The sequence below is a fragment of the Sebastes fasciatus genome, chromosome 1, assembly GCF_043250625.1.
Source record: "Sebastes fasciatus isolate fSebFas1 chromosome 1, fSebFas1.pri, whole genome shotgun sequence".
Taxonomy (NCBI): Eukaryota; Metazoa; Chordata; class Actinopteri; order Perciformes; family Sebastidae; genus Sebastes; species Sebastes fasciatus.
In genome coordinates, this window is record NC_133795.1 from 13,436,039 (window position 1) to 13,448,395 (window position 12,357).

The 12,357-nt window shown below is 39.5% G+C and overlaps 1 protein-coding gene across 2 annotated transcripts in view; it reads left to right on the forward strand.

Moving 5' to 3' along the window:
* The window catches only part of cpne5b (copine Vb), a 137,626-nt gene that overhangs the window by 24,406 nt on the left and 100,863 nt on the right, over window positions 1-12,357 (forward strand). For both annotated transcript variants that reach the window (XM_074630415.1, XM_074630423.1), the window contains exons 2-3: window positions 4,547-4,587; window positions 4,889-4,935. In XM_074630415.1, the coding sequence (XP_074486516.1) occupies window positions 4,547-4,587; window positions 4,889-4,935 (88 nt within the window). The remainder of the gene's footprint in view (window positions 1-4,546; window positions 4,588-4,888; window positions 4,936-12,357) is intronic.

Genomic DNA, 12,357 nt, shown 5'->3' on the forward strand with positions numbered 1-12,357 from the left:
GATAGATTTGTAGAAAATTTGTATTGGGCATTGGGTGAACAATTTTCAACGATTGAATTGGGTGCTGTGTTGCTACACTGTATACAGTTCCTAATATAATGTAATATATGCATGATTGTTTCTCGTGAACTGACTCTGGTGTGAACAGACAGATTCATTATTTAAAATCCACATTAGTGAGTCGCTTTCACCTATTTGCAACCTTAAAATGGTTGGGTTTGGCTATAAGTAAATTAAGATTTGGTTAAAGTTTGTGTAACATTTTGGTCTTACTAAAAATACAGTAAGTTGAAGCCATTTCTTCCTTCTGGTTTCCACTTGTGTATTTTATCCAACACATTGATGAAGGTTACAACTGAAATCCACAATAGCTTTTTAACCTTTCTTATATTCAAAGTTTGTTTGACTCCAAAGAACACCTTAATTAGCAAAGTGGAGTGTTCACTTGGAGCAACATATCATTTGAAAGTCTATTGAAAGCCATGTCATTAGAGTTAGAAAGTCAAACGCAATTCGAACTCAATATTTTAAATTATAGGCGTATAAAACTGGAGTTATGGTTCTCTGAAGATACACGTTAATGTCTTTACGGGTCTACTCAGAGAAGGCTTTTATGGGTCAATGTAGGTTGAAGAGGCTGACAGAGAAGCTAATGTGCACATCTCCAAAAATCTTAACAACGGTGTTGTGTGGATGCATCAAGCAAGCTGATTGGCTGATCCGATTTCTAAATAAGAAAAAAACAAACAAGTATAAAAAACAGACTTGTTGGAATGTCTCCCAATGACGGTCATGCATGTTTGCTTCTGTGCAGCCAAGAAAAGCAAGTTCCAGTACACACACATCAAGACATTTGAACATCTTACTGTCAGGAGTCAAACAGTGATTAAATGTATTTTTGTCAGATAAAAGACTTCTATACATCTTTGAGCCCACACGCCTTTGAGAAAAAGACTATGCTGGATTTATGGGTATGTAAGGCACATAAAACAAAAGCTATCTAATGAGAGCCATTGTATGTTTTCACATATCAAAGATCAGAACATCTAAAGCCATTATGAAAACTTTGCGGTACCACGGTTTTGCACTCTGCGGCTCACGTTAACCGCAGTTTCACAAACGTGTTGGAGAACTACGGTGGCCTTCAGGTAACGTAAAAATGTGAAAAGCTCTCTCTAGAGTCAGTGTTTGGTTTGTCCGTCGTAGAAACATGGTGGAGCAACGTGGCGGACTCCATGAAGAGGACCCGCTCCTTATATGTAGATATGAAGGGCTCATTCTAAGCTAACCGAAACACAACGATTCTTAGTTTCAGGTGATTAAACACTAATGAATACATAGTTATGAATATTATATTCCATTTCTAGATCCCTGGAAAGGTGACACACTCGTCATTCAAGTACTTCTTCACTAATGTATAGTAAGTTAACATGGTGGAATAGATTCATCTACACATTTTCAAACATAACTTAAATAAATCATACGTCAAATGAATGAATAAATAAATGCACCCCATAAAATACTTCATATAGATGGTATTCTTCTAACCATGAGACCTTATGATATATACTATATAAGATATATGGATAATATGGTTAAGCTTAATTGTCTTGTCTTGTCCATTCACTATTTTCATATAGCACATATTAGCATTGAGAGAACGACAACTGATTAGGTGACAGTGACAGAGACAGATGGGCGGAGAAGCACACAGTTTGAAAGAGACCCTTGACAACGACCTTTTTGGTCTTTTCTCCTCACATTACACAAGCCTATAATTTTCTGTCTCCAACCTTTGCTGCAAATCAATGCTGCAGGCAGTAATCAAGCTTTCAGTTTCAGAGGTTTCATTTGAAATGTGGTCTGTAGGGTACCTACCGCAATAATGACTCCTGGCATTAGCGGTGATTGTCACTACTTAATAACTGGCATATGTTTAAACACATTTGTCTCTAAGATCCACAGGATGAAAAATAGTCTAATTCACAGTTCAAATCTTACACAAAGTATTGTTACCTTGCGACTATTTTTACTTTACTATGAAGAGTGTGAGATTACACGCTGATTGCTATCACAACGTGGGAGGCGTGGTGGGTGTTTGTAGGGGCAGAGAAAGAGATGAGCATTCAGTAAACATGCAGACATGCTGGTAATCAGGCAGCTATTGTACCAGATACCAAACCCAACAATTTGCTGTGCTGATATGCCTGCTACGCTAGCCAGCTGATTTTGTAGTCAGTGAATGTATAAATGAGCGTGTGTGTTTGTCCTTTGGCACTTTGTAGATTCATGTGTAAGTGCTCTCTTATCTCTTGGACTTACTGAACTTGATCTGCGCTATTATCTCCAGCCACACAGTAAAACCACCTTTAAGCAGCACATAGAGACATATTGATTAAAAACTAGAACCAAATGGGAGTATTGATTTGAACTTGCTTTGAAAGTGCACCAACACTGTAAGGTAGTCATCATAGTACTGTATTTTAGTTAGCCTTTTTCCCTTAGTGTACAACATGAAGGGTTAGTATACTTAAACACAGGATAGTTCTGGCTGCCACATTACACCCACAGGTGCAGGGATGGGACAATATAGGATTTTATCACGAATTGCATTAAAAAACACTCACAATAAGATGATTGTGGTGAATTTCCATTATCGGGTTAATCGTGAAAATCCTCACAAGTGACTTGAAAAAGCCGTCTAGCTCGATATCATGGTAGAGAGGTGAAAAATAGAGCCTGATTTAAAAGATACATGAATAATCATGTAGGAGAAAACAGACTCACAATGTTGCTTTTCTTTAAGAATAAATAAATAAATTATAATTATAATTTTTTTTAATCCTTTCTTTAAGCAGGGGAACCTTATGTTTACCTTATTTAAAGGGATAGTTCAGGTGTTTTTGAAGTGGGGTTTTATGAGACGCTTATCCATAGTCAGTGTACTACCTACAGTAGATGACGGTCGGCACGCCTCCAGTTTGGAGAAACTCCATATCAGTTTAAGCGTAGGCTATATTTAGAATATTTTCCGATGGGAACCTAAACTGAAAGTGAAACTTATCTTTACTGTTTTTTGTTAATGGAGTCTGTTGGCTTTGAGGAGAGCATAGATAAGTTTAACTTTCAGTTGAGTTCCCCTTCAGAAAGGACTGTAAAATATTCTAAATATATCGTACACTGATTGATTTTTTTAGGTGGCTAAAATATGTTATTCTGCTGTCCCCATCCACAACAGTACATGCTTTGTTTTAAGCATATTTTGATGATTATCGGGATAATATCGTGGATCACAATTATTTTGGCCAGGATAATCGACGGGCGAGCGGGTGTCAGCTCCGTGCAAAGCAGCGGAACAAAAACACAGACACATCACCGACAGCATGATAATAATGCACTTTGCGTGCCTATAGTCTGTATAGACAGTATGTAGCCTATATCTAAGATATATTTTAATAAAATACAGTTGTACCGACAGAATACAGTAGAGCACAGAAGCCGTTTCCGTGCTGCGCGGCAGACCAGCGCTCACGTCTGCCTGACTATTCTTGACCTGAGGGGTAGGGTCCTTAATGTGGCCCAGGACACATTCACGTACACACTGCTAAAAGAATGTGGCCATATGTGGCCTAGACCACCTCTGAATGTGGTCTGACCGATCAGATCTCAATGCGTCTTGAGTGTGTTCACACCTGTACTTAAAGCTGTCCACTTGTGATCCGATCACTGAGGACGCATGTTAATACCAGGTCTGAACAGGGCCTGAGAGACACATGAACAAACAACCTACTTTGTCTTTTAATTTGAGGGATTCATGGTTTAATTCTCAACATGGTCTAATCAGCCATAATGATTGAACACACCTGTGTGGGTGTGTAGGGCCTTTCAAATAGAGGTAACATTACTAGTGTGAACTTTAATACCTTGTTTTTGAGTCAGTCATTGCTTAAGAAGCCCCCCAAAAAACACTACTCTTACCTTGAACAAATGATCAGAGGCTGAAGGCAGAACAGCACTATTAAAGATTAATGTTGAGGGTGTAGAGGGGCATCGTTTGTGCACAACTGTGTTTTTGTCTATTTCCTTGAGCTATTTGCCAGGTATTATGGGTAGCCTTGATGTCAAGTGTGTTGGTGAAAAATCTCTGAAAGGGAGAGGGCCGAGGGCTTGATATAGTCACTTAACAGACTAAAGTTTAGCTTGTTTCATGTGAAGCTACAATCAGAGTAGTAAAAGTGGAGAATGACAAAGAAACAAGAGTGTGATGCAGTCAAATCTGAAACTTTTTTACAAAGGTAATAGCTTAATTTAGATACCTTTGAATTAAAATAATCACTCATTACACCAACATTATATTAAGAGTCCAAGGTCGTATGGAAGGTCTTCAGAATTTGAGCTATGTAATAAATGAAACAAGTGCAATTTCACAAAAAAGTGGTTTTGAATTGACCACTCCAGACCTCCGTGATAGCAACACGTCAGCATGAACAAGAGGCTCTTTGTCGCTGTCTAACAACTGTTTCTATTCTCTTTCTTCATTTTCCAGAAATCTGCTGGATAAAGACACATTCTCCAAGTCAGATCCATGTGAGTACGTCATAGAGACTCTGTGTTTCAATGTTTGTCCGTCATCCTTGTGTAGGTTTTATCTTCTGTTTGTGGATATGTTGCCATGTGATTTGGAAAATCTTTGTTTTGCTCAGAGTGCCATGGCTGTTTGTTCACTGTAGCGGAGCTAAAACCCTCACATTGATTTGCCCATTTGGAATCTGTCTGCAATTCTCTGATTGTCTCTCCTCTTTTCTCTGTCTTTGTCCATCATTTTCTCTCTCTCTCTTTCTCAATATTTCATCTCTTCCTGTCTCTATCTGGTACTTTGTTTCCACAGTATGCGTGCTCTATACGCAAGGTGTTGAAACCAAACAGTGGAGAGAGGTGAGGGTACACACACACACACACACACACACACACACGAAAAGGAAGAAAATGACTTATGTCCAATTAAGTCCTTGCTGTGCTCACTGTGTTTTATATTTATGTGCGTGTTTGTGCGTCGGTGATGATCTAGTTAAGACACTTCACTTCTTCTACTTCTCCTTTCACTGCGAGCATGCAGTTGTCAGCTTTAACACTTCATTAAAGCTGTTCAGCCATCAGTTGTCTGAAAATGCCAGGGAAATATTCTCTAATTGGACGCTTCAGCCAACAAAGAAAAACCCCCACAATGTAATGATCAATATGTTGACACTTTGGGGACTAAACTGCATGCTGGGAGGGTTCTAAGCCAGCTCGTACTGTGCCTTTATGCAGCATTACTATCCACTCTTTCTACTTATCATCTGACCGTTCTGTCTGTTTGTCCATTAATTCTGTTGTTCTGAAGTTACATAAAACCTTAAAAAATACATTTAATGATAACCAATGAGTAAATAAACTAAATATTGAAGTGAGGCACTAATTAACTCACTATTTAAGCTGATAAATCTGTTTCTTTACATTACCGCCCTCTCCAGAAGGGAGGGGTAACTGATGTGATGTCAGAACTACAACTAAACATTTGTTATTGAATGAACCGCTGGAAACATTGTGAAATGGCCTTTACACCCCAGGGGCGTTTTTTTTTCGTGCGATTAACACTGACACATCAATATAATTAAATCATATATATATATAATTATTATAAACTGTTGTTTTGTCACACAGGATGCAAATATTACACGGCGAAAAAATGAAAGGAGGACAATTTTCTGCGCTTTTGCACCGTGAATGAAGGCACCAACCAATCACGTTGTGTGGAAAGGGTTGAGATGCACCTATATTTATGAAACAGTAGTCCAAACCAAGACGGCAAACTTTATTACTCCTTTCAACCTTGACAAAGGCAGCACAGATCAGATTCACTCCTTTTGTCCTCACCTTTCACAATAAAAGCCCTAGACATATAATGTTGGCAGGCGAGTATTTTGCATTTTTGTGCAGTTTATTTGCCTGATATTGGTATTGGTATCGGTGCATCCCTAATAAATAGCAAAGTGGTGACACTACTTTAGAAGATTTGGTGTCAAATGCTGCCAGTGTGCAGCCGCGGCTCCATTTTGAACAGACTTGCTCACTATTGACACCTAGGATAACATTTCTCTCTAGCAGAGAATAGTCAAAGATATACCCAGAGAGTGATATTTGCTTTGTTTGTTTTATGTTTTTTCAGTTAAACGTTTTTAATGCTTGCGCCTATATGACCCGCCGTGCATCTATGAATAACTGCAACTGTTTTTTTTCTGTGTATCTCTGCAAATGTCTCAGTGTGCATTACAGTCTAAATATATTTCTGTGCATGCTTTCCATAACAGAGTAATTGTGTTTGATGTCAGCCCCCGTATTTGACATCCTCACTCACCCCACAATGCAAATTGTCAATGCATCCAAGTGGCCACAGGTATTACTTTTACAGACCACTCTGGATATACAGTATAATGGATCATAATTTAAGGGAATTCATATGTATTTATACAGTAAGATGACCCTTGTCTTCTGCTTATGTGTTTACCCGGTCAAAGCAGATGGCTGTGTGGGCTTTCATTGAAATATAGTTGCATATGTGTGTATACTTAAAGCATAGGCGTACGCATATGTGAAGATAATTCCATCATAAAACTCTCTTTCGCACTTCTCACAAAAGACAATTTGTTTTCCTAGTTGACAACTACAGTACTAATTATAAGACAGGCTGTTAATCCAATCAAGCACCCAAATCATAATTAATATAAAGAGCATTTCACTTCAGTTTATTGTCAAGTTGCTTCATTCGTCATGTTCGCTGGTTTTAAAAATAGAAACATTTAAAGCGGTGGTGTCCTCGCGGAGGTAAACCATCACATCCATAATCATAACGTTAAGAGGTGCTGGGTGTTGATGCGGCTCCAGGTGACGCTGTGTGAGACCGAACTTTCCCAAACCTCAGACCGAACAACTCACTAGAGACTTTTAGATAACATTTCCTGACAGGACCCTGTAGCATAGCGGTCAGGCTCAGGTCACATTTGATGACGATTTCTACCTCCTCCGGTATTTGTCGTGTGTCACGTTAATGCAGTTGGTGCTCTCTGTGAAAAGTCTTGATTAGATGAAGAAGAAAGTCTCCATCGTTTTTGCCCTAAAGATCACAGAACTAAATCATCTGTCTGCTCTCTCCTATGCGGTAAAATGCCTCGCTCTAGATTTGGTGGGAAAATACTTTTAGGGTGATTTTTCGCTTGGGCTGATTGGAGGGTTTTCCTCCTCCAGAGGCCGTTTTCCATCAGAGTTCAGTACGTTTGTGAAATGTTAAAGCTGTTATGTAACTCGGGTGCAGTGTGCCTTAATCTCATAATCTGGTAGTTGAACAACATGATTGTTCTACGTGACATGTTAACTTTGTCCGTCATCGTGTATAATACTTCATTTGTTGATCAATTTATACAATATCAGAAAATGAACCACAGTAATGGCTCCAATATTGGAGTCAAGTGTGAAACACTCTTAGGTCATAGGAGACGCCAGGTAGGGCTGCTGCTCTCTTGCTAAGTAATATTGACTAACAGCCTCAGCGGAGTACGGAGAGCTCTGTCAGAAATACACACTGAATGAAGCACACTCCCTGGCCATTCTCCACTCCTTAATATATCTGTTTCTAAAGCTTCTGCACCTCCTGTTTGATCAAAAAGAGAAGAACTAATCAAACCGGGAGTGGAATCAAACAAAGCCCTGTAACCTTGGAAGTCAGTTATGACAAATTATTATTAGTAGCATGATTAAAGAGTAACTAAACAACCCTGAAAATCTTTTTTCTTTTGCTGACCTCCAGTTGTTTAAAGCCCTCTCTCCAGTAAATTTTGGCATTCCTATGATATTCCATATTTATTTTAGTCATTTCCTGATTATGTCTGTCAGTTTTTCTTTCTAGTTAGTTAGCTAGTTAGGTGTAGTTAGCTAGCCCAACTTGTTGCATTAGCTAACTGAGTGTTTTCATGTTATATTTTACTTTCTTAGCCTACTTAGTTTAGTGTGTTTAATTTCACAATGGCATTTGTGTGTGCGGTGAACGGGTGTCAACGCAGTGAATTATACAAAATCCCACGGACAGAATTAATACAACACACTGACTGTCACTCGCTCGTCTTTACCGTCTAATCCTGCTGGAGATAAATTAACGGAAAGGAGCCGATACCGGAGGTTTGCAGGCCTCTAACAGGTCCGAATGACGGGAGCACACAACTTTCAGCCCAAAAGAAAACAAGAGAAAAATCCCGTTAGAGAAATAAACGAATCTCAATACAGCCTGGTGCGGTGTCGGTGCTGGGAGCTGAGGCGAGAACGGCCGGTGCTGGTGGACGGTGCACCTCCAAAACGTCCCGAAACAGCATTTTAAACCGCGGACCTCTGTAACATGTCTATCCGTCCTCCAGTGCGCTGTGGCCGGCGTGCGGAGGTGCGGCTCCTCGGTGCAGCAGCCAGCAGATGGCCGGCTCGACAGGAGGAGACGGTGAAGAAGAGAGCGAGTGCGAGAATGTCGGTGTGTTGCGCTCATGTCTCATTTGTGGTCTGATAAACAGTAAATTCATCTAAACTGGTTTCATCTAAACTGGGTTGAAAAACAATGCAATCTGGTTGCCATGGTAATGAATTACATCTCACTATTAACCACAACCCTATTCTCTGTTTGAGAAAGAACGTTAACTAAAAAACAGGAAGTAAAACTGTCTGGAGGCGGGCTTTAACTTCTCACCTTGCTGCAGTGATTTGCAGGTGTAATTCACGGCCCTTTGAGAGGGTTACAGTCACCTGCGTTGTAGCTGGAATAGCTGCTATATACTACAAGCTGTCTGTGGGGGAGTGTCAGTGCATACATAGCAGTAGCCATGCAGTCAATGTTAGTGTTATATACGAATATAGCACAGATAGCACAGTGGGGGAATCTCGTTCAGGTGCGACCACCAACTCTATTACATCACGGTTGGGCAGGGGCTCAATTTTTGAGCAGAAAAAGCTGTTTTTTCACACAATATTATTGTTGGAAAAATGACCTGTATTACATGTAACATCATATGCCAACAAGAATGTATGCGATTAAGTGTTAAGTGGAAAAAAATCATTTAGTGAATTATGAAAATTTGTCATTTAGGAAACTGAGAAAATACACCAAGAATTATTAAGAGATATTGTTGATACTGTGTTTATTTTTATTAAAGCTGCTCAACAGGAACATCAGTCAAAAAAGCCATAAAGCTTCCACAGTAGAGTCCTTCTTTGGCTTCCTGCTGGCTGCCGACACACACATGAACGGCATCAATATAATTTACCAAAATTGCTGTTTAAATATTCTTAGCTTTTATCGAGCCTAATATTAAGTTCTGCTATTTTACGGTTTTACAGCTGTTTTCTTGTTTGGTTGTTTTTCTAATAATTGAGTATGGACAAAGTTTTTTTGGGCGTCACATGACCTGCAATTCCTCACAGCCCAAAGCTGGTTCTGGGAGCTTGAAACAATCTTATTAATTTGTCCTTGTCTGGCTTACAGCCAAACATGAATTCCTAAAAAAATACTTTTGGTGTACTGCAGCCCGCACAACACCCTGCATACATCAGCACTGGACTTTTGCCAGGAAAGAAAACCCACAACACTTTACACAAAATGGTGAAAAGCTGTTTTTCCATGATCATGTGAAGTTAAGAGACGAGAGAGCGAGAGAAGGTGGATGTTGCCAACAGTAGCTTTATAAAGATGTGATATGGCTGACCTTTTTCTCACTCTCTAATTTGTTTGTGACATCACACTCTATGCGAGTGTGTGTAGCTGCACCATTGTGTGTATGTTTTATTTCTGTATATCATGTACTATATGTGTACACGCTAGGGCTGTCCTCGACCAAAGAAATTCTTATTTGACCACATACGATTTTGTTGACTAATCGATTAGTAGGGCTGTGTATTGGCAAAAATCTGGCGATACAACATGATATAGGGGTTACGATTCAATGAATTGAGATATTGTAAGCAAGGCGATATATTGAGATTTTTTAAATTAAATTTTAGGAAAACTATCATGGTATAAAGAAATCACCACCATAACATTTTTTTTTTTACTTTTTTAAAGCAGTCACAAGAGTGGGATCTGTACTTATCACAGTCACTGTAACATCCAACATCATAGCACTACTTTGAGAGGGCACATACACTGATAAGGCGCATATATTTGCAAATGAAATAAAGTATTGACATAATTAATCTTTGCATGTTAACTATTAATTAAAAATCAATAGTGTTTTGAGAATTGTTACAGTATCATGACACATAATGTGTGTGATTCTTCTCCACAAAGAATCACACAAAAGCACCCTTTAAAGCTTTTAAATCTTGTGTTTACCAGAGATGTGCTCATATGATTTTTGGAAATAAGTCATTCAGCATGAAAAAAGCATAAAAAACAACTATTCGACTAAAGAAATCTTAGTCAACTAAGACCAAAACGACTGATTATAGTCGACTAATCGACTAAGAGGGGTCATCCCTAGTACATGCGTTGCATTCTCACACAATCACAGCTTTAGCTCAAAGCTCTAACAAACTTTAGGATGCATTTTGAAGCAGTGTTTCATGAGGGTAGAAATAGTTTTCAGCTGGTTGGTTTGGCTCTGTCTCCTCCCTCAACAACAGAGGTACCCTTAACTCGCTATCATTCCTGGGGGGCTGTTCATTATTCTGTGTGAGCTTCACTCTCTCTCTCTCTCCGTCTTGGGGGAATCTTAAACACACCCCAGTGCTTTTCACTGAAGGCCAAAACAGAAAAAAAAGAAGCTCAGCCTACACTGCACACAGTTAAGTCCACGCTTATTCACACCATCGTCATTTACCTCTTTCTGTGAGAACACACGACTCCACACCAAGCTCATTATATCAGCACCACGTTACAGTCTGCTGAACATGGTACGAGATAACATGTTGGCCAAAGAACTACATGACGTTCATACCCCCAGGGGTGACTCATGTGTGCTCCAGGGAGGAAGATAATGAAATCTTTGTCAGCTTTGGAACAAAAAAAGCCCCCACAAAAATAATGAAGGATTAGACTCATGTCCTGTTATTTTACACCTCTCACTCACAGTGCGCGTGGAAGTGATTCTTCCTGTGTTTTAGGGACACGTTCACATTTCAATATCAGACACTGCAGGTCTCGACAGTAGCTTTTGCCACCTTGAAGAGTTCAACATGCCATCTGTAGACTATGTGAGCTGCTCTGCATTTGTGTGTGCGTGCACGTGGAGGGTGCGGGTCAGGGACTTCATGGCAGATTCTCATTAGCCAGCTCCAGCAGCCCAGCAGTATCTAATGAACTCTGCAGCACGGTATTGTCTCTTGCACTCAGCAGGGAAATCACATTATGGAGCTCATCTTCTCCGTCACCCGCCTCTTTACTAACATGCGCTCACAGCCTCATCAACACCTCGGGGTCTCTCGGAAAGTATGGGTGGCTCACGGTTTCAACACCGGTGTCCTTTCCCCTACTTCTCTCCCTCACTGGCGTTAAATTTAGACGTCCAGTCAGTGAGTTCTCACAGCGAAAAACATAATAAAAAAAGCAGTTCAACGAGGTGTTCAACATTGTGTAACAAAATAGAAGTGTATGCTTTTATAGCAGGTGTGTTGTCCTAATTGCCCACGTTGTATTGCATTTGTTGTTTTCACTCTATTGATTGAAAAGACAAGGTTAAGTCACACATCCACCTACATTGCTGTCCACGTTATGGAAAAACAAGATCCACTCCTACTTGCAAGTGGCTTCCTTGACATTGATTGAAATTGTAGAGTTTGGCAGCCTTCCAACAAAACGAGGCCTGTTTGGTTCGAACGCTGTCGCTGTGGTTCAGTTGATATCAGATTTTACATCTTTATTGTAGACTGCACGCAAGAGACATGAAACAGCAATGCTCTGATTGCAATGAGTGCCTGAATTGAATCACCACTCCAGCAGTTGTAACTGAAGGATTACGATAAAGAATGAATTTATTAGGATTGATTTGATTCAGATGATTAATGAAGAAAATGTAACTAGAGAGACAGTGATCACTGAGAGTCATGATGATTGGAATCAAGAGTTTGTGCTCTGCTCTTTTTCTATGTGGAATACAAATGAAACTAAATGTAAAGAGGCTCAACACATGCAGTGCTCTTGTTATATTTAAACTGGGAATTCCAATACCATACTATTTAGTATGAAATACAAATATTTAGTATGTTTCAATACATAGTATGAAAAATGTAGCATGCCAAAAATACCAGGATGTCCTACTATATACGGTCTTAAATGATGGTAAATGGTAA